This window comes from Neoarius graeffei, chromosome 23 (assembly GCF_027579695.1).
Source record: "Neoarius graeffei isolate fNeoGra1 chromosome 23, fNeoGra1.pri, whole genome shotgun sequence".
Taxonomy (NCBI): Eukaryota; Metazoa; Chordata; class Actinopteri; order Siluriformes; family Ariidae; genus Neoarius; species Neoarius graeffei.
In genome coordinates, this window is record NC_083591.1 from 47,852,873 (window position 1) to 47,875,421 (window position 22,549).

General features: G+C 41.6%; 1 protein-coding gene across 1 annotated transcript in view; it reads left to right on the forward strand.

Annotated features, from left to right (window-relative positions):
- LOC132871305 (neurocan core protein-like) overlaps positions 1–22,549 on the forward strand; it is a 184,996-nt gene that overhangs the window by 143,201 nt on the left and 19,246 nt on the right. Inside the window, exons 9-11 of the mRNA XM_060905420.1 lie at positions 13,086–13,199; positions 21,379–21,537; positions 21,715–21,797. Of these exons, the coding sequence (XP_060761403.1) occupies positions 13,086–13,199; positions 21,379–21,537; positions 21,715–21,797 (356 nt within the window). The remainder of the gene's footprint in view (positions 1–13,085; positions 13,200–21,378; positions 21,538–21,714; positions 21,798–22,549) is intronic.

Genomic DNA, 22,549 nt, shown 5'->3' on the forward strand with positions numbered 1-22,549 from the left:
GAGGGCCTTTCTGTGTGGAGTTTGCATGTTCTCCCCGTGTCCACGTGGGTTTCCTCCGGGTGCTCCGGTTTCCCCCACAGTCCAAAGACATGCAGGTTAGGTTAACTGGTGACTCTAAATTGACCGTAGGTGTGAATGTGAGTGTGAATGGTTGTCTGTGTCTATGTGTCAGCCCTGTGATGACCTGGCGACTTGTCCAGGGTGTACCCCGCCTTTCGCCCGTAGTCAGCTGGGATAGGCTCCAGCTTGCCTGCGACCCTGTAGAACAGGATAAAGCGGCTAGAGATAATGAGATGAGATGAGAATCATAAAGCAGAATATTTAAACAGTGCTATAAACATGGCTAGAAACAAACGTGGCAGTGATAATGATAATGCTTTGCAAAGCCTCCATGAAAACAGCGTCCGTATCTGTGTGTGCTGATTGCGCTCAAATCAGCGTCAGGTGTTTCCCATAACAACCGGGTCCCAAGTGCATGCACAACGCGCTCCATGAGCGAGCATGGCCACTCGAGCTGCACCAGGCTCAAGCGCGCAAAGGCGTGACAGTCAAGTGTTCACCTACTGTGTGACCACAACTTTTAGCTCACGTGTATATCACCACTAAAAAAATGCCTCATTTTCATTGATAACTCATCGCAAAGCATCACGAGCTGTAGTGTGACCATAGCTTAATGAGGCAGATGTGACGTCGGATGCAACCCAGCAACTGTACCCTACTACGAGTAAAAATGAGCTTCAATTTGAAAAAATGAGCTACAACCCAGTAGTTGAGAAACACTCAACCACTAAATGTGTCTTATTTGGTTTACACCCACACTACCATATGTTTTATGTTTCATGGCCAGTGTTGTCAAGTGCACCTATTTCCAGCTTTAATACTTTGACCTTCTGCCTCCACCTCCGGCAGGCGTCGGAGGATACTTTTTTTATTAGGACTCTTTCGAGAAAAAGAAAATTGAACAATTACAGAGGATTTAGAGATACGTTTGCCTTGCACTTACTATCGGGTTCTCTGTGGTGGCACACGTACATCGTTCATATGTATGATTGGACATCATATGGTCACAAAAGCCATCCAAAATTGTGTTGATGTATATTACCATATTCTCTTAAGTATGGAGCTCTGCTATTAACATCAAGACAGAAAAAAAGAGATGCTGATGAGAGTTATTTGTTATAAAGTAAATGATAACGAACTGGTTTCATGGACGTTCCATAACCTGAAAAAATATATATATAACCCCGATTCCAAAAAAGTTGGGACAAAGTACAAATTGTAAATAAAAACGGAATGCAATGATGTGGAAGTTTCAAAATTCCATATTTTATTCAGAATAGAACATAGATGACATATCAAATGTTTAAACTGAGAAAATGTATCATTTAAAGAGAAAAATTAGGTGATTTTAAATTTCATGACAACAACACATCTCAAAAAAGTTGGGACAAGGCCATGTTTCCCACTGTGAGACATCCCCTTTTCTCTTTACAACAGTCTGTAAACGTCTGGGGACTGAGGAGACAAGTTGCTCAAGTTTAGGGATAGGAATGTTAACCCATTCTTGTCTAATGTAGGATTCTAGTTGCTCAACTGTCTTAGGTCTTTTTTGTCGTATCTTCCGTTTTATGATGCACCAAGTGTTTTCTATGGGTGAAAGATCTGGACTGCAGGCTGGCCAGTTCAGTACCCGGACCCTTCTTCTACGCAGCCATGATGCTGTAATTGATGCAGTATGTTGTTTGGCATTGTCATGTTGGAAAATGCAAGGTCTTCCCTGAAAGAGACGTCGTCTGGATGGGAGCATATGTTGCTCTAGAACCTGGATATACCTTTCAGCATTGATGGTGTCTTTCCAGATGTGTAAGCTGCCCATGCCACATGCACTAATGCAACCCCATACCATCAGAGATGCAGGCTTCTGAACTGAGCGCTGATACCAACTTGGGTCGTCCTTCTCCTCTTTAGTCCGAATGACACGGCGTCCCTGATTTCCATAAACAACTTCAAATTTTGATTCGTCTGACCACAGAACAGTTTTCCACTTTGCCACAGTCCATTTGAAATGAGCCTTGGCCCAGAGAAGACGTCTGCACTTCTGGATCATGTTTAGATACGGCTTCTTCTTTGAACTATAGAGTTTTAGCTGGCAACGGCGGATGGCACGGTGAATTGTGTTCACAGATAATGTTCTCTGGAAATATTCCTGAGCCCATTTTGTGATTTCCAATACAGAAGCATGCCTGTATGTGATGCAGTGCCGTCTAAGGGCCCGAAGATCACGGGCACCCAGTATGGTTTTCTGGCCTTGACCCTTACGCACAGAGATTCTTCCAGATTCTCTGAATCTTTTGATGATATTATGCACTGTAGATGATGATATGTTCAAACTCTTTGCAATTTTACACTGTCGAACTCCTTTCTGATATTGCTCCACTATTTGTCGGTGCAGAATTAGGGGGATTGGTGATCCTCTTCCCATCTTTACTTCTGAGAGCCGCTGCCACTCCAAGATGCTCTTTTTATACCCAGTCATGTTAATGACCTATTGCCAATTGACCTAATGAGTTGCAATTTGGTCCTCCAGCTGTTCCTTTTTTGTACCTTTAACTTTTCCATCCTCTTATAGAGATCTTGCAGTCACGTGACCGGAAAGTACACAGCCGCCATCTTGTCGGTAAAAAACACCGCTGAATACTGCTGCACTCGTGTACAGAATGGATCAATTTCAACCGACGGACTACACGGCTCATTTTTCTAATGAACAGATAACTAGATATATGTCTAAAATAAACGATCTACAGATTAGTGACCCTTATCGATTACTAGACGTAGTTTTCACGACCGTGTCAGTGGATGTTGAACTGCCAGAGGTGGAATACCCAGACGTGTATAATTACCTCATTAACTTTCCCTCGCTGTTCAGTGGTGAAGCACTGCGTGCTTATAAATCTCTGGACAGTTATCTTTACAGAAATTCAGGATTTGTCAGCGACTCAGATGTGGCATCTTGTAAACAAGAAAATAATCCTCATTGGACAGGTAAGTCACTTAAGTATCTAGTATAGCACTGACCAGCCAATTATAGAATAGAATAAGGTAATTCCAGCTGTAATTCCAAATCGTCCGTCTTGTTTACCATGGATCTGGTGTTGGAGAGATAGAGGCTTAGCAGTGGAGATTTGAGTGGCTGTTTTCTGAGCTTAGTCAACAGGCCGGCTCTGCCTGCAGCCTCGCTTTTGCTTCCGCTCCCGGCGCCGCCTCCTTCGCCTGCCAGACCCGATAGCAATCCACGGAGACCCCGCTGGTCTCGCTATCTCGTCCGGAATGTTGTGCATGCGATGGAAATCGCTACAAACCGTCATTTTCTGCTGGAAACCAATGTCCAGTAAGTCCATACGGTTGTAGTGGATATTGAAGTCCGGTACAGACGAACAACACGCAAAAATTCACACAAAAAACACAAACCGTGCACAGGTAGGGAGAGCTTGTAGCCACAGCCGTTGTAGTAGAATTGTATATAGTAGGGTTTTCCAGAAGAAAAGGTAGAAGCAGAAGTAGAACCAGAAGTAGAAGTAGAAGGCGGAAATATGGCGTTTGACCGACAAGATGGCGTCTGTCACAATCTGGATCGGCTGTGACGTCACATGCAAGTGCTCCATTGCCCTGTCCCAACTTTTTTGAGATGTGTTGCTGTCATGAAATTTCAAATGAGCCGATATTTGGCATGAAATTTCAAAATGTCTCACTTTCGACATTTGATATGTTGTCTATGTTCTATTGCGAATACAAAGTTTTTGAGATTTGTAAATTATTGCATTCCGTTTTTATTTACAATTTGTACTTTGTCCCGACTTTTTTGGAATCAGGGTTGTGTGTGTGTGTGTGTGTGTGTGTGTGTGTGTGTGTGTGTGTGTGTGTGGTGTCATTCTTTAATTAATTATTAAATTGTAATTGTTTGTAAATTGTCATGGTATAGCGAAGGTAGAGTTAATGAAAATATTCAATGTCCAGCAGGTTACATTACACACACCACCATAACTGCTGTCGGTTATTGTCCTAGTAAACACAACACTCTGTTATGTTTTATTCTTTAGATATTAAATCTATTAAAACGGCCTTCAAAGTAAAATCGTTATCAGTAGATGGATGAATAAAAACCTGGATGGGGTTCATAAAAATGAAAAATCGTGAATGGGAACAAGTCGAGAGAGAGAGAGAGAGAGAGCATGAGTAAAAAACCAGCTGAGCTTTAAGATGTGCTTTAACTTTTACATCAAAGGACATTTCAGTGATGTGTCTGGCTCAAAGGTATTAGAAGATCAGTTAAAGACGGGGGATATTGCTGCTTTGGTAGGATTGGAAGATATTACAGTTTGGCCAAGAGCAATGTCGGGGCAATCGGAGGCGTCCTTCAGCACTGGGTTTTATTTCAGCACTAGTTAAACTACACTAAGGTGCTCAAAGGTGTCTGAATGGTTGCTTTGTGATGAACTGGCATCCCATCCAGGGTGTATTCCAGTCTGCACCCAGTGTTCCCAGGATAGGGTTTAGATCTACAATGACCCTGAGCAAGATAAAGCATTTAACGAAGATTAATGAATACAAGGAGAACAATCAGCCCCAACTACTCCACTCATTTAACAGTTATTCCACGAAATCGAGTCGTACATGAGCTGATAGCCGACGAGGCGCGTAGCACAGAGTCATCTATAAGCCATGTACACCGAGACTGAGTGGAATAACTGTTTTATTCTATCCACATTTACTGGATTTTGAGAAACAGAACATTTTTTAGTTTTTTTTTTTTTTAGCAAATTCGATCAATAAAAACTTTATACAAAACGTCCGACCAAATCATTTCCACTTCGGTGGACTTCTTAAAAACCTATCGATGGCTGCACGAATTGACTTCAGTGTTGTTGTTTTTTTTGTAGAAAGCATCATCTCGCTGTCTTGCCGAGGTAGAGAATAGCTCGTTTATTTAATTCTTTCTTGGACACTTCAGTGATGTCATTTTCAAACTTCTTTGAGCTTTTGAACCAGTCTAAAAAAATTCAACAAATTTTAATGCTTAAAGATGAAGAACGTAAACAAACCGGCAAAATGACGGAAATTTGTGAAAAATGCAATGATGATAAGAATAATAATTCTTGAAAAATAAAAAAAGATATGTTCTTATCATCAAATACTTTTATTCCATATTTTGTTGATTTATTTTTTTGTTTGTTTGTTTTCGAGTAGAGTTTTTATTCCGTCCTGGGTTGGTTCAGCAACACGTTCCGCCATTTTGTTTTTCTCTATTCATGGTATATGAGCTGATAGCCTAATAGTAGAGTAGCCAATCAGAGCGCACGATTGCTCATATCCAGTGAACATGGATAGAAAATTTATTTATTTATTTATTTATTTATTCATTCATTCCAGGCATTTAGCAGACACTCTTATCTGGATCAACATACAACCAGTGTTGTAGTCGAGTCACTAAACCAGGAGTCCGAGTCCAGTCTCGAGTCCCCAGTGTTCAAGTCCAAATCAAGTCCACGTCATTAAGGAAAATTTCGAGTCGAGTCAGAGTCAAGTCAGAGTCCAACACTCCAACTGCACCATTTGACGGTGGCTGTTTTAGCGCCATTAACATTAGTTTGTTCCTGAACATGCCGTATGAACAGGTGAATGTGCTTCTCTTTATCAGGGAGTGTGAAGTATTCTGTCAGAGATGGTTGGGAGATGGATGTAAGTGCAGAAGGTGTGCTTATTAATGCAAGTGAAGACGGTAGACAATCCAGAACGGCAGACAAAATCATAAAACAGTGAAACAGGCAATAGGTCAAGCGAGGCACAAACAGGCTATCGTAGACTCAGCAGAATCAAAGACGAAAAACAGGAAATCAGGGATCAGGAAACCAAACAAGAAAATAAGGCTCGGTAATGGGTCAGCAATGCAACTCAATACTTCGCAAAGTAAGTGTGTTTTCACAGCTTTTATATAGAAACGCTGATTGTGGCTTAATCATGTGCAGGTGCGAGTTGTTTACGGCGTACGCACGAGAGTCCGCTCAGTGTGGGTGCTATCCGGAGCGCGCCCGAGAGTCTATTTGATGCACGTGCCAAGGCGCGCAGGTGTGACATTCTTCCATGTACAAAAATGAATGTAGATGTAAATATCTTATGCCAAATTATTATGGCATGCTACAAAAAATAAAGAAAAAATGCAAGTCCTCGTCTCCAATGCAGTTAATGTACGAGTCCAAGTCATCAGTGCTTAAGTCCAAGGCGAGTCACACTACAAGCCTGCATACAACATACCCAGAGCAGTTGGGGATTAGGTGCTTTGCTCAAGGGCACTTCAGCCATTCCTACTGGTCCAGGGAATTTAACCCACAACCTTTTGGTCCTAAAACTGCTTCTCTAACCATTAGGTCATGGCTTCCTCCATTTTTGTACTTATACCTGTACAGTGCTCAGCGTAAATGAGTACACCCCCTTTGAAAAGTAACATTTTAAACAATATCTCAATGAACACAAACAATTTCCAAAATGTTGGCAAGACAAAGTTTAATATAGCATCTGTTTAACTTATAACGTGAAAGTAAGGTTAATAATATAACTTAGATTACACATTTTTCAGTTTTACTCAAATTAGGGTGGTGCAAAAATGAGTACACCCCACAACAATAACTACTACATCTAGTACTTTGTATGGCCTCCGTGATTTTTAATGACAGCACCAAGTCTTCTAGGCATGGAATGAACAAGTTGGCGACATTTTGCAACATCAATCTTTTTCCATTCTTCAACAATGAGCTCTTTTAGTGACTGGATGCTGGATGGAGAGCGATGCTCAACTTGTCTCTTCAGAATTCCCCATAGGTGTTCGATTGGGTTCAGATCAGGAGACATACTTGGCCACTAAATCACTTTCACCCTGTTCTTCTTCAGAAATCCAACAGTGGCCTTAGATGTGTGTTTAGTCATGTTGGAAAAGTGCACGACGACCAAGGGCACGGAGTGATGGTAGCATCTTCTCTTTCAGTATAGAGCAATACATCTGTGAATTCATGATGCCATCAATGAAATGCAGCTCCCCAACACCAGCAGCACTCATGCGGCCCCACATAAGGACACTGCCACCACCATGTCTCACTGTAGGCACCATGCATTTTTCTTCGTATTCCTCACCTTTGCGACATCATACAGTTTTGAAGCCATCAGTTCCAAAAACATTTATCTTGGTCTCATCACTCCAGAGTATAGAGTCCCAGTAGTCTTCATCTTTGTCAGAACGGGCCCTGGCAAACTCTAGGCAGGCTTTTTTGTGCCTGGGCTTTAGGAGAGGCTTCTTTCGTGGACGGCATCCATGCATGCCATTCCTCTGCAGCGTACGCCGTATTGTGTCACGGGAAATAGTCACCCCAGTTTGGCTTTCTACTTCTTTAGATAACTACAGTGAACTTGCATGCAGATTTTCTTCAACCCTTCTTATCAGAAGACGCTCCTGTCGAGGTGTTAACTTCCGTGGACGACCTGGACGTCTCTGTGAGATGGTTGCAGTTCCATCTTTCTTAAATTTTTATACCACTTTTGCTACAGTATTCTGACTGACAAGTAAAGCTTTGCTGATCTTCTTGTAGCCTTCACCTTTGTGGTGTAAAGAAATTATTTTCTTTCTCAGGTCTTGGGTCATTTCTCTTCCATGTGGTGCCATTGCTGACAGCATGAAATGGGGAGAGGTTTTCTTTAAGTAACACCCTTTTATAGTCAACTGTCTGCTGGACACCTGTGTAATGACGAATTAGACTCACCTGTGATTGTATTCTTGTTAAATTAGACATTTGGAGTCGACAATTTAGCTTTGCTCCAGAGACTTTCAGTGGGGTGTACTCATTTTTGCACCACCCTAATTTGAGTAAAACTGAAAAAAATGTGTAATCTAAGTTTATATTATTAACCTTACTTTCACGTTATAAGTTAAACAGATGTTATATTAAGCTTTGTCTCGTCAACGTTTTGGAAATTGTTTGTGTTCATTGAGATATTGTTCAAAATGTTACTTTTCAAAGGGGGTGCACTCATTTACACTCAGCACTATAATTATATCTAGTGCAACAGCAAGCTTTCGTATTCTACTGAAGTATGAATGAATGAATTTATTTTTTATTTCGAACATGTATAAAAAAATGTATGTAACTATTTGTACATACAAAGGAAAGAAAACGAGAAATTGTAAAAAAATAAACAAATAACAAAGAGCTAAGACATTACAAAACACTGCACATTGTTCGAAAAAGGAGTGGGAAGAAGTACAATACTTTTTTAATTTCCCACCCCTTTTTAACTACCCCAAAATCCAAACTACATTAATACGCCTATAAAAATATATACCATATATACGCTTCATGAATGTCTATATAAATATATAATTACAAAAATAAATATATACTACATACCATATATACACTTTATAAATATCTCATCTCATTATCTCTAGCCGCTTTATCCTGTTCTACAGGGTCTCAGGCAAGCTGGAGCCTATCCCAGCTGACTACGGGCGAAAGGCGGGGTACACCCTGGACAAGTCGCCAGGTCATCGCAGGGCTGACACATAGACACAGACAACCATTCACACTCACATTCACACCTACGGTCAATTTAGAGTCACCAGTTAACCTAACCTGCATGTCTTTGGACTGTGGGGGAAACCGGAGCACCCGGAGGAAACCCACGCGGACACGGGGAGAACATGCAAACTCCACACAGAAGGGCCCTCGCCAGCCCCGGGGCTTGAACCCAGGACCTTCTTGCTGTGAGGCGACAGCGCTAACCACTACACCACCGTGCTGCCCTCTATATAAATATATAATTACAAAAATCAATATCTACTACATACCTATCCCTGTAAATATGAAGATATAAACTATCCCCATAAATAAATATATACCATATATACCATATACTAAGTTCTAATATAACAATCAACCCTATTCTATTTATCCCTCATCATCCTCCGTTAACATACTTCCTCTTCTATATACTTGTATAAAAATATTTTTTGTACCTTTTTTTAAACAGATTTATATTTGCACTTTTGTTTTATTTCTGTCTCCAATCTGTTCCATAAAGTCACCCCACAGCTCGATACGCACATGCTTTTCATATTTGTATCGTATACTATGTTCATTATGGATCTCCTGCTGCAGCTGAAACATGTACATATCACTGCTGTCATTATGTTGGACAGTTTTTCCAGACTATTAATAATTAATGTAATGGTTGTATTTGGGACTTCATAATCTCCGGACATTTTTAAGAACCCTTATCTCAATTTACTCTTTAATGAGGTCCATATTCTGCAGCTCTCGTTGCTTTTCTTATAGACCCAAGCATCATTTAGGAGAGATTTAAAGTCTGGGGCTGTGATTGGCAGTAGACCAAGAGATGCTATAAATCTGTCTTTCTGCTCGGAGTTCTGGGAAGTTGCTGTGTTCACTTTGCTGGTGGGCATTTGGAAAGCAGCAGTGTGTTAAAGCAGTGGATGGAGGAGGCTCATAAATTCCTGATGTGGGGTGAGTTGTGTTGGAAAGGACTGTAGCATTAGTGCAATGAACCTCGAGCTGAGGCGTTCTTATATCCTTCAATCATGTGAGAAATGATTTGCCCCTGCAGGAGCTGTCATCCTCGTAAACAACAGCAGATTTGAGTCAGTACACGGTCCTCACAAGGATACGAAGACGTGTGTGTGTGTGCGTGCACGTGTGTCTTTTCTTTTTGCTTACTATTTTTGCCCTAATCTCCAACTAAACTACTAATAAATGATTGTTTTGAATGTAATAATACATTACTAGCATTATTATACCTTTCAACACCGGTGATTAAGATGTGAAGCGTAACTAAAGGAGCATTTGTGCATTATGGGCTTCACAAAGGCTCACTGTCTGTGTTGGCATTCACTTCAGCTTGCTTTGTAATTAAAGTGTCTTCGGGCGAAACATCACGACAGTTTAAACAAGCTTGCAGGAGGCTATTATGCGACATATTCATGCAGCAGAAAGCGCCTTTGGCAACATAATTGCCTTGGAACTGTACTGGGGAATAATTAATTCACTGATTCAATCTGGGTACGGGTGTAAACTCTGGCTATAAGTTTTAATTAAAATGGCTCTTTAGGCTAAAATGTCAATTAAGAAAAAGAAGCCTGGTGTCTTTTTTTTTTTTTCATGCAACTTGCATCTTCACCTAGGTTTGTTTTGTTCTTCTACAAAACCAGTACACTTCCCCCAGGGATATAAAGTATATTAATGGTATAGGAGATTATTATTATTATTATTATTATTATTATTATTATTATTATTATTATTATTATGTGGTTTACATGGGTATAAGAAGTTAAATAACTTTACAACATGTGCTAAAGATAAAGTTTGCAAGTTTTTTGAAATGGCACTTGTCCAGGGTGTACCCCGCCTCTCGCCCAGCTTGCCCGTGACCCTGTACAGGATAAGCGGCTATGGATAATGGATGGATAAATAAACTGTCACAATGAACTCATCTCATCTCATTATCTCTAGCCGCTTTATCCTTCTACAGGGTCACAGGCAAGCTGGAGCCTATCCCAGCTGACTACGGGTGAAAGGCGGGGTACACCCTGGACAAGTCGCCAGGTCATCACAGGGCTGACACATAGACACAGACAACCATTCACACTCACATTCACACCTACGGTCAATTTAGAGTCACCAGTTAACCTAACCTGCATGTCTTTGGACTGTGGGGGAAACCGGAGCACCCGGAGGAAACCCACGCAGACACGGGGAGAACATGCAAACTCCACACAGAAAGGCCCTCGCCGGCCACGGGGCTCGAACCCGGACCTTCTTGCTGTGAGGCGACACCGCTAACCACTACACCACCGTGCCGCCGTCACAATGAACTGACAATGATAATAATATTGGCTGGCTTTTTTTGTGGTATATCAGATATATTCCTTTCAGCTAGCATGATATTGAACTCATCTTCGACTCGTTCAATATCATGCTAGCTGAATGGAATATATCTGATATACCACGAAAAAGGCCAGCCAATATTATTATTAGCTCGTCCGGCCGACAGGTGATGAGCTTATGCCATCGTGTGTTGTCCGTCATCCATCCGGCGGCGGCCACATTTCACGAAAATCGCTTCTTCTCTGTCAGTTCTTCAATGATCTTTATTCTTTTTGGCAGGAAGGTGGGTCTGCCTGGGGTGCATATGGCTTCGAACCAAATTTGCATAATTGCAATTACTAATGAAGATATGGAGTAATCAATCCCTAATGAGCAGTTTCCACACAAATCGCTTCTTCTCCCTCAATTCTTCACTGATTTTGATTCTTTCTGGCCTGAAGGTAGGGGTACCTAGGGTGTATAGAACTTCTACCCAGATTTTCTTAATTACAATTATTAATGAAGTTATGGACTAATTAAGCCTTAATGAGCAGTTCAACAAAAATCACTTCTTCTCTGTTAATTCCTCACCATTTTGGATTCTTTCCGGCAAATAGGTCGGTATTCCCAGGGTGTATATAGCTTCTATATATAGCTTGTATATAGTGTCTATAGCTTGCGACATTTGTTGTGCGAGGTGGCCCAATTTAGATCATTCCTTTTGGACTAGACGGGGCCGGAGTGAGCTACACCGTCATTGACGGTCACGTTTAAATATGTCACTCAGTTCCACGATGTATTTTACATGAACAGTTCGAGTTTTTATCCCCCATTGGCCGAAAGGCCCAAAGGGGGATTGCATCATGGCGATGTCTGTCCGTCCATCCGTCCCAGGAAGGGTACTGACCTTCTGAAATCAACTCCTCTCACAATTTTTGGAGGAATTTTACGAAACTTGGCAGGAATCTTTGTTAAATTCTTTGTTAATTTCGTTAAATTGGGTCACATTTTACCAGAGTTACAGCCCTTGATTAAGATAATTATAAGTTGACAATTTCACGAGAGTGTGTTTTCCTTCTGAAATCAACTCCTCTCACAATTTGTGGAGGAATTTCACCAAACTTGGCAAAAGGCTTTGTTATATGACAGTTATACACGTATTGAAATTTCATTTAATTTGGGCAAATTTTACCTGAGTTATGCCCTTGATTATTAACAAACTTGTACTTTGGCAATTTCATCAAGGTGTGCTCGCTTTCTGAAATCAACTTCCCTCGCAGCTTTTATCCCCCACTGGCTGAAAGGCCCAAAGGGGGATTATGTCGTGGCGATGTCCGTCCATCTGTCCGTCCGTCCCGGGAAGGGTACTCACCTTCTGAAATCAACTCCTCTCACAATTTTTGGAGGAATTTCACCAAACTTGGCAGGATTCTTTGTTATATGTCGGTAATACGCATATTGCAATTCCGTTCAATTCAGTCGCATTTTACCAGAGTTATGGCACAGTTGCCCGCAGGGGATATTGTGCTCTCAGAGCACTCTTGTTCAACACGAGAAAATAAACTGCATATCTTCAAGTTAATGTGTGATGTTTTTTTTTATTATATAGACATGTTCACAAACAAAAAGTACCCAAATTTATCCAAACAATTCGTCAATTTCCTCACAAGTGACATGTAGAGATCACAGTTTTGGTTCTTCTATGAAATCAAAGAAGAAAGCATGCACTTTTGTAACTGGCACCTGTTTTCTTTCTTTGGCCATTACGGAATGAATCAGTAGATGAATTTAGGGAAAAAAGAAAGCATGGTTCTGCTAATTCAAATCTCATTCACACGTGACTGAACAAACAGGAGGCAAGTAGCTTTTGTCTGGGTGTAAATGTCATAAGCTGGTAATAAAATACCTCCTCGAAGGGATTAGATTCCTTGCCAAGCTATAGAATCAAATGTTACTGAAAATTGCCTCATGCGACTCGGTTTTACTCGCTTTTATGCTATACCAAGCGTGGAGCTGTGAGAGCAAACATGAATATAAAGAAGGTTTTCTTGGATTGAAAATGAACTTTACCTTTGCAGATTTGTAAACCCCGGAAGCCAGAGCCAAAGCTCTACGGTGTGCTGTTGTTGTGACACGAACACTAACCCTTCTGTTTCCTTGCAGATGTAGATGACTGCCTGTCCAACCCATGTGAGAATGGAGGAACCTGCATCGACAAGGTGGACTCCTTCATCTGCCTGTGTTTGCCCAGCTACAGTGGAGACATGTGTGAGAAAGGTAAAAGACCTAAACAGAGCTGAAAAATGACACACATCTCAACACAACAATGCAGTCACAACCATATGAAAGCACCATTATATGTACACAAATCAGATTCCTCAATTAACTGTCTTTTTTTAATCCATCTATAGGTTTTTACACCAATATGGTCTGTTTAGGGCTTTACAATGCAGAGATCTCATGGTAGTTGGAGTCAGTTATGTACTTTGTGAACTATGGACGCTCCTTGACGTCTTGGTGTTTGCAATATCAAACAACATTTCCCATGTCCTCGAGCGTAGTCAGACGAGATGCAGGAAAAAAGGTTACATTTCGAGATTAAAATGAATATCAGTGTTGGTGCTTTTAATGAAAGCTAAACAGAATGTTATTTTTCTTTAATGGCCATGCAGCCATCCGTAGCCAGGAATCAAAGAGAACGAAATTTATTGTGCGTTCTGGGTGGGAGGGATGTCATGCTCTCTTTCCTGTCAATCACAGCGACACTCGGCAGTAACGGGAAACTGTGAGCTCAGGTATGCAGAAGAAGGCGGATAGCACTTTCCTCCGAGTGTGTTACACTGGCCTGTGATGCAGCATGAGGGTTGTTTTTCATGTGTCTTGACAGAAGGATGTGTTAGGCTTCAAGCTGTCTGGCTGGAAGTGGAAGCTGGTGTATGATATAGAGTAGCATACAAAAGTCTTCAGCACATGTAAAGAAGTGCCGTAGAACAAAAATGGCTTAAAAATAATGAAATGAATGCTTACGTCAGCATACTTTTGCCACTCACAGATATGTAACATCAAAGCATGTTCATTTTCTGAATCCAGTCGGTTGCTTCAGAGGCATTAGGTTTTGTAAGCGTTGTGGCAATAATACAATGATGCATTGAGAGAAAATGTACTTTTAATACTTAAGTATTTTTAAAAGCAAGTACAACCCCGATTCCAAAAAGTTGGGACAAAGTACAAATTGTAAATAAAAACGGAATGCAATAATTTACAAATCTCAAAAACTGATATTGTATTCACAATAGAACATAGACAACATATCAAATGTCGAAAGTGAGACATTTTGAAATTTCATGCTAAATATTGGCTCATTTGAAATTTCATGACAGCAACACATCTCAAAAAAGTTGGGACAGGGGCAATAAGAGGCTGGAAAAGTTAAAGGTACAAAAAAGGAACAGCTGGAGGACCAAATTTCAACTCATTAGGTCAATTGGCAATAGGTCATTAACATGACTGGGTATAAAAAGAGCATCTTGGAGTGGCAGCGGCTCTCAGAAGTAAAGATGGGAAGAGGATCACCAATCCCCCTAATTCTGTGCCGACAAATAGTGGAGCAATATCAGAAAGGAGTTCGACAGTGTAAAATTGCAAAGAGTTTGAACAGATCATCATCTACAGTGCATAATATCATCAAAAGATTCAGAGAATCTGGAAGAATCTCTGTGCGTAAGGGTCAAGGCCGGAAAACCATACTGGGTGCCCGTGATCTTCGGGTCCTTAGACGGCACTGCATCACATACAGGCATGCTTCTGTATTGGAAATCACAAAATGGGCTCAGGAATATTTCCAGAGAACATTATCTGTGAACACAATTCACCGTGCCATCCGCCGTTGCCAGCTAAAACTCTATAGTTCAAAGAAGAAGCCGTATCTAAACATGATCCAGAAGCGCAGACGTCTTCTCTGGGCCAAGGCTCATTTAAAATGGACTGTGGCAAAGTGGAAACCTGTTCTGTGGTCAGACAAATCAAAATTTGAAGTTCTTTATGGAAATCAGGGACACCGTATCATTCGGACTAAAGAGGAGAAGGACGACCCAAGTTGTTATCGGCGCTCAGTTCAGAAGCCTGCATCTCTGATGGTATGGGGTTGCATTAGTGCATGTGGCATGGGCAGCTTACACATCTGGAAAGACACCATCAATGCTGAAAGGTATATCCAGGTTCTAGAACAACATATGCTCCCATCCAGACGACGTCTCTTTCAGGGAAGACCTTGCATTTTCCAACATGACAATGCCAAACCACATACTGCATCAATTACAGCATCATGGCTGCGTAGAAGAAGGGTCCGGGTACTGAACTGGCCAGCCTGCAGTCCAGATCTTTCACCCATAGAAAACATTTGGTGCATCATAAAACGGAAGATACGACAAAAAAGACCTAAGACAGTTGAGCAACTAGAATCCTACATTAGACAAGAATGGGTTAACGTTCCTATCCCTAAACTTGAGCAACTTGTCTCCTCAGTCCCCAGACGTTTACAGACTGTTGTAAAGAGAAAAGATGTCGTCTCACAGTGGTAAACATGGCCTTGTCCCAACTTTTTTGAGACGTGTTGTTGTCATGAAATTTAAAATCACCTAATTTTTCTCTTTAAATGATACGTTTTCTCAGTTTAAACATTTGATATGTCATCTATGTTCTATTCTGAATAAAATATGGAATTTTGAAACTTCCACATCATTGCATTCCGTTTTTATTTACAATTTATACTTTGTCCCAACTTTTTTGGAATCGGGGTTGTACTTCAGTACTTTAACTTCAGGAAAAAATTGACTGGACAACTTTCACTTGTATCGGAGTAACATTTGACCAGTGGGATCTGTACTTTGACTTAAGTAATGAAGTTGGGTACTTTTGTCCACCTCTGTTGTGATCACATAAGCTCATCCGGCCTGGCCTACAGCCGGATGAGCTAAAAAGTGTGGAAATTTTTTATTAAAAAAAAAAAGTCAAAGCCCCTCCCATCCCAGTACCAACTAGGCCCTTCAGGTCCATTAGGCAGTGCCAATCTCTGTTTCCATAGTCCTCGGCTTCTCACCTATCATACAGCTAGGGTTACAGTGGGAGTCTGGACCTCTAGTAACCATGAAGGTTTGACTCCCTACTCACATCTGTATTGTGACGTGCCTCACCAGATGGCAGTAGGTACCATTTTTATGATGGTCTTTGGTATAACCCAACCATGAGTAGAACTCATGATCTCCTGGTCGAAAAGTGGACACGCTAACCACTAGGCCAGCTTGCGGTAAATGTTTTATAAAGTGCCCCTCAAAAAAACCAACCTCCACCAATTTCACTTCACTGCCCCGGTGGTCTGGATTACTTTAGCTATATGCAACTTTTGCAGTATTTTTCCTTTTGATTGATGTCACTTAATTGCATAGCTGTAAGCGTTTGATTGTTTTCTCAAATGCAGCACACTCAGAAGTCTTTCATTTTGCCTAATGTTGTTTTGTGCACCTCTGGGCCCCTGCACTTAACAGCACCTCGCATGAGTCAGTAGGGTTGATGCACGGTAATGCATTATCCAGGATTTTAATACCGTTCTTTGCATTATGAAAACATTTCTGGGATCGTATTAATCTGAAACGCTTGCTCGGGTCGTGGCTGTTACAAGGCTGGCTGACTCTGTAGTCTGCATGACATTCATCTCTACTCCCCGCAACCCACATCGCCATTAATCTCAACAGCTTTACACTCTGGCAGCAATTCACCCCATTCACTCTCGAGTCCTCAGGCAGTACATATACACATATATACAACACATACATACATACATACTAATGATGATTTATGAATTCTCATAATGCAGCTGCTGCAGTACGGGATAAAGATGATATAATGATGATAACAGGAGAGAGTCACCATGGCTGTTTTGATGGAGATCGCATAAAAAGGCACGGTCTTGTGAGATTAAGATTTACAATCTCTATAAACTGCTCTCTGTAGTGATAAAGACGTTTATAATGGATTATACCACAGTGCTTTTGGATTCTCCAATCGGATTGGTCAGAAGGTTTAGTCATTCTCTCTAACAGCACTTCAAGCAGGTTGATATTGACGCACGCGTATTTGTAATGTTATCGTTACTATGGAGCACTTGCATGTGACGTCACAGCCGATCCAGATTGTGACAGACGCCATCTTGTCGGTCAAACGCCATATTTCCGCCTTCTACTTCTACTTCTGGTTCTACTTCTGCTTTTACTTCTACCTTTTCTTCTGGAAAACCCTACTATATACAATTCTACTACCACGGCTGCGGCTACAAGCTCTCCCTACCTGTGCACGTTTTTTATGTTTTTTGTGTGTATTTTTGCGTGTTGTTCGTCTGTACCGGACTTCAATATCCACTACAACCGTATGGACTTACTGGACATTGGTTTCCAGCAGAAAATGACGGTTTGTAGCGATTTCCATCGCATGCACAACATTCCGGACGAGATAGCGAGACCAGTAGGGTCTCTGTGGATTGTTATCGGAAGCAAAGCGAAGGAGGCGGCGCCGGGAGCAGAAGCAAAAGCGAGGCTGCAGGCAGAGCCGGCCTGTTGACTAAGCTCAGAAAACAGCCACTCAAATCTCCACTGCTAAGCCTCTATCTCTCCAACGCCAGATCCATGGTAAACAAGACAGACGATTTGGAATTACAGCTGGAATTACCTTATTCTATTCTATAATCGGCTGGTCAGTGCTATACTAGATACTTAAGTGACTTACCCGTCCAATGAGGATTGTTTTTTTCTTGTTTACAAGATGCCACATCTGAGTCGCTGACAAATCCTGAATTTCTGTAAAGATAACTGTCCAGAGATTTATAAGCACGCAGTGCTTCACCACTGAACAGCGAGGGAAAGTTAATGAGGTAATTATACACGTCTGGGTATTCCACCTCTGGCAGTTCCATATCCACTGACACGGTCGTGAAAACTCCGTCCGGTAAGCCATAAGGGTCACTAATCTGTAGATTGTTTATTTTAGACATATATCTAGTTAATGGCGGCACGGTGGTGTAGTGGTTAGCGCTGTCGCCTCACAGCAAGAAGGTCCGGGTTCGAGCCCCGTGGCCGGCGAGGGCCTTTCTGTGTGGAGTTTGCATGTTCTCCCCGTGTCCGCGTGGGTTTCCTCCGGGTGCTCCGGTTTCCCCCACAGTCCAAAGACATGCAGGTTAGGTTAACTGGTGACTCTAAATTGACCGTAGGTGTGAATGTGAGTGTGAATGGTTGTCTGTGTCTGTGTGTCAGCCCTGTGATGACCTGGCGACTTGTCCAGGGTGTACCCCGCCTTTCGCCCGTAGTCAGCTGGGATAGGATCCAGCTTGCCTGCGACCCTGTAGAAGGATAAAGCGGCTAGAGATAATGAGATGAGATGAGATATATCTAGTTATCTGTTCATTAGAAAAATGAGCCGTGTAGTCCGTCGGTTGAAATTTATCCATTCTGTACATGAGTGCAGCAGTATTCAGCTGTGTTTTTTACCGACAAGATGGCGGCTGTGTACTTTCCGGTCACGTGACTGCAAGATCTCTATAGTAACAGCTAATTCATAGAGGTTTGCTGGGGATGGTGGAAGCTCTACATAAACGGGCTTAAAAACATGAAATTGTATGATATGATGTGAGGAAACCAAAGCTTTTTTGGAAGGAGTCTCCAAGCTTTCTGATGGTGGAAGGTCTTCAGGACAGAGGAGGTGTTTTTGGTTTCTGAGTAGCATGTCAGCTAGTGACGGAACGACTGCTTATAGCTGCTAAAACGTACTCGTCTGTTTCACAGACGTTTGACAACATTAAATACAACTGTAAATGGATAAAAAGATATGATGTGCCATTATTTCCTATAATATAATATATTATTATACATACAGGACACTGTTCCCATGAAATAAAAACATGTGTTCTATTCCCTTCTGGCAGGCTTCATTCATTTGGTTTGATAGCATGCAATATTGTTAGTATATCGCTTATCCTACGTGTATTACGTCGCTCTAGCCAATGGAGAATGAGCGTTGAATATGGTTTACGATATTGCATGGTTGTCAAGACAACATGATGTCACACGTCAGAGATGTAAAACTAGCAAGCGACTGTGACAATTTGTAAACAAACATGGCCGCCAGGTTTGCTTCGTTAAATACGGAAGGTTTTGAGAGAATTTTGAAACATAAGACTGTTGAACACCTGAAAGGAATGTGTATGTATTATAATAATAATAATAATAATAATAATATTGGCTGGCTTTTTTTCGTGGTCTATCAGATATATTCCATTCACCTAGCATGATATTGAACGAGTCGAAGACGAGTAGCTGAATGGAATACATCTGATATACCACTCAACACCAGACAACATTATTAGCTCATCCGGCCAAAAGGTGATGAGTTTATGCCATCATGTGTTGTCCGTCATCCGTCCGGCGGTGTCCACATTTCACGAAAATTGCTTCTTCTCTCTCAGTTCTTCACCGATTTTTATTCTTTTTGGCAGGAAGGTAGGTCTGCCTGGGGTTCATATAGGTTTTACCAAAATTTGCATAATTGCAATTAATAATGAAGATTATGGAGTAATTAATCAATCACTAACAAGCAGTTTCCACACAAATCGCTTCTTCTCCCTCAATTCTTCACCGATTTTGATTCTTTCTGCATGAAGGTAGGGGCACCTAGGGTGCATATAACTTCTACCCAGATTTGCCTAATTACAATTATTAATGAAGTTATGGACTAATTAAGCCTTAACAATTAAGCAGTTCAACAAAAATCGCTTCTTCTCGGTCAATTCCTCACTGCTTTGGATTCTTTCTGGCCAATAGGTTGGTATTCCTAGGGTGTATATAACTTCTATATATATAATTTGTATATAGCTTGCAAGATTTATTGCGCGGGGCGGCACGGTGGTGTAGTGGTTAGCGCTGTCGCCTCACAGCAAGAAGGTCCGGGTTCGAGCCCCGTGGCTGGCGAGGGCCTTTCTGTGTGGAGTTTGCATGTTCTCCCCATGTCCACGTGGGTTTCCTCCAGGTGCTCCGGTTTCCCCCACAGTAACTGGTGACTCTAAATTGACCGTAGGTGTGATTGTGAGTGTGAATGGTTGTCTGTGTCTATGTGTCAGCCTTGTGATGACCTGGCGACTTGTCCAGGGTGTACCCCGCCTTTCGCCCGTAGTCAGCTGGGCTCCAGCTTGCCTGCGACCCTGTAGAACAGGATAAAGCGGCTAGAGATAATGAGATGAGATGATGAGATTTATTGTGCAAGGTGGCCCACTTTAGATCGTTCCTTCTGGATTAGACGGGGCCGGGGCGAGCTACGCCATCATTGACGGTCTCGTTGTTGTAATGGTATAAGAGGTAAGAGGAAAAAAACACATCAGGACATCCTGTTATTGGCAAATAATCAACTTTAGAGTGTTAATAGTAACTTCATATGCATGACATCAGTGGTTCGCCATGGCACCACTTTGTGTTTTATTCCTTTTCTTGCTCCTGCATTCTGTGTTTTTATTCTACAAATATCCATTAAAGAATTGATACCGAAATAGTGATTCCACAGATGTGAATTAGCGTTGTGAGAGTCTCAAACTGCATCAGGGTGGTGAAGTGAAATTATGCAGAGCTTCATTAGAATTCGCAGGGAGCCTTTGTACTGATGGGGTCTTAATTAGCATCCGGTGCACTTCTAATCGCAGGTCCCACATCGCACTCATATGGTGTGTACCAGAAACCAGCTAGCGTTTGTCACACATGCAGTATCAGTATTCCTCTCTCTGTCACACACGCAGAGACATCCGATTTCGCACAAACATTTCATCCTGTTGGAACTCTGCTGAGGCGTCATGCTCAAACTCGGTTAAGGTGATTGATTACAAAAGGGCAGCAAAGTAAGCGGAATGTGATGGAACTGCGTTTTTGTCAATGGCAATCCTATTAGCCCTGTTGTGTGATTGATTGTTGTCAGCACATTTATAAGTAGATTTATTGCTTGGACAATACAAGACTCGGATATTAAAACGGTTCTAGAACATGGCTCGGGCGTTTTAAAAAGTTCCTGACTTGAGTGAACTATTTTATAATGCCCTTAGGTGAGTGACATTTGGAAACATTAAAATCTGAAAGCAGGATCTATGGACATGACGTCCTGGATCTTTCAACACCAGAAAACTGGAAGTGTGCTTTTTGTATTTGGAACAAATCCAATATTCAGGTTTTGATTTTTTTTTTTTTTTACAATCGACATGACAAAGAAACCTTGAGAAGAACCAGTCACTAAAGGGAAATCGCCAGCGTAATTATGATGCAATAGCTTTTAGTCTCGTCATTCAGATCGTTCTAGATCATTCTAATGAATCTTGATTCCTGTTGTCGAACGTGTCGTGGAAAAACACCGTGCTACTCTGTTTCTCTGTCCATAGACACTGAAGGCTGTGACCACGGCTGGAAGAAGTTCCACGGTCACTGCTACAAACTGTTCACCCGCCGGCACACCTGGGAGGACGCTGAGAAGGACTGCAGAGAGCTCAGCGGCCATCTGACCAGCATCACCTCCAGCATGGAGCAGGACTTCCTCAGCGGTGAGCCAGAACAGAAAGCACCCTGCCGCTGCTCTCGTTTAATGTTTGGGTTCTTTGGCACTGTGTTTAGTCTAGAAGCTAGCATCCGTTTGGGTACAGACTGCTGATTTTGCCAGCAAGTCTCATGAATTATTTCTGTGCTTCATGGTGGCTAACATGTTGATGTCCCTCTGGCAGGCCTGGGCCATGATAATGTGTGGATTGGACTGAATGACAGAACAGTGGAGGAAGATTTCCAGTGGACTGACAACATGGACCTGGTAGTGCTGCCTGAACGAGCTAGCGCTTTAAAATTTAGCAGAATTGTATCGGGATATTAAAACGGATCTGATTGAACCAAAGCCATACAGTACTTACAAATCAGAGTCCGATCTCTCATGAGTTATTTTGACCAATTAAAGTTCAACCTTTTCTAACTCATTCTGACCCATTGCAGTCTGATCTCCCTTGAGCCACTCTGACTAGTATTGAGTCTCAGTTGAAGAGCAGATTTTTACAACCCCGATTCCAAAAAAGTTGGGACAAAAAGTACAAATTGTAAATAAAAACAGAATGCAATGATATGGAAGTTTCAAAATTCCATATTTTATTCAGAATAGAACATAGATGACATATCAAATGTTTAAACTGAGAAAATGTATCATTTAAAGAGAAAAATTAGGTGATTTTAAATTTCATGACAACACCACATCTCAAAAAAGTTGGGACAAGGCCATGTTTCCCACTGTGAGACATCCCCTTTTCTCTTTACAACAGTCTGTAAACGTCTGGGGACTGAGGAGACAAGTTGCTCAAGTTTAGGGATAGGAATGTTAACCCATTCTTGTCTAATGTAGGATTCTCGTTGCTCAACTGTCTTAGGTCTTTTTTGTCGTATCTTCCATTTTATGATGCGCCAAATGTTTTCTATGGGTGAAAGATCTGGACTGCAGGCTGGCCAGTTCAGTACCCGGACCCTTCTTCTACGCAGCCATGATGCTGTAATTGATGCAGTATGTGGTTTGGCATTGTC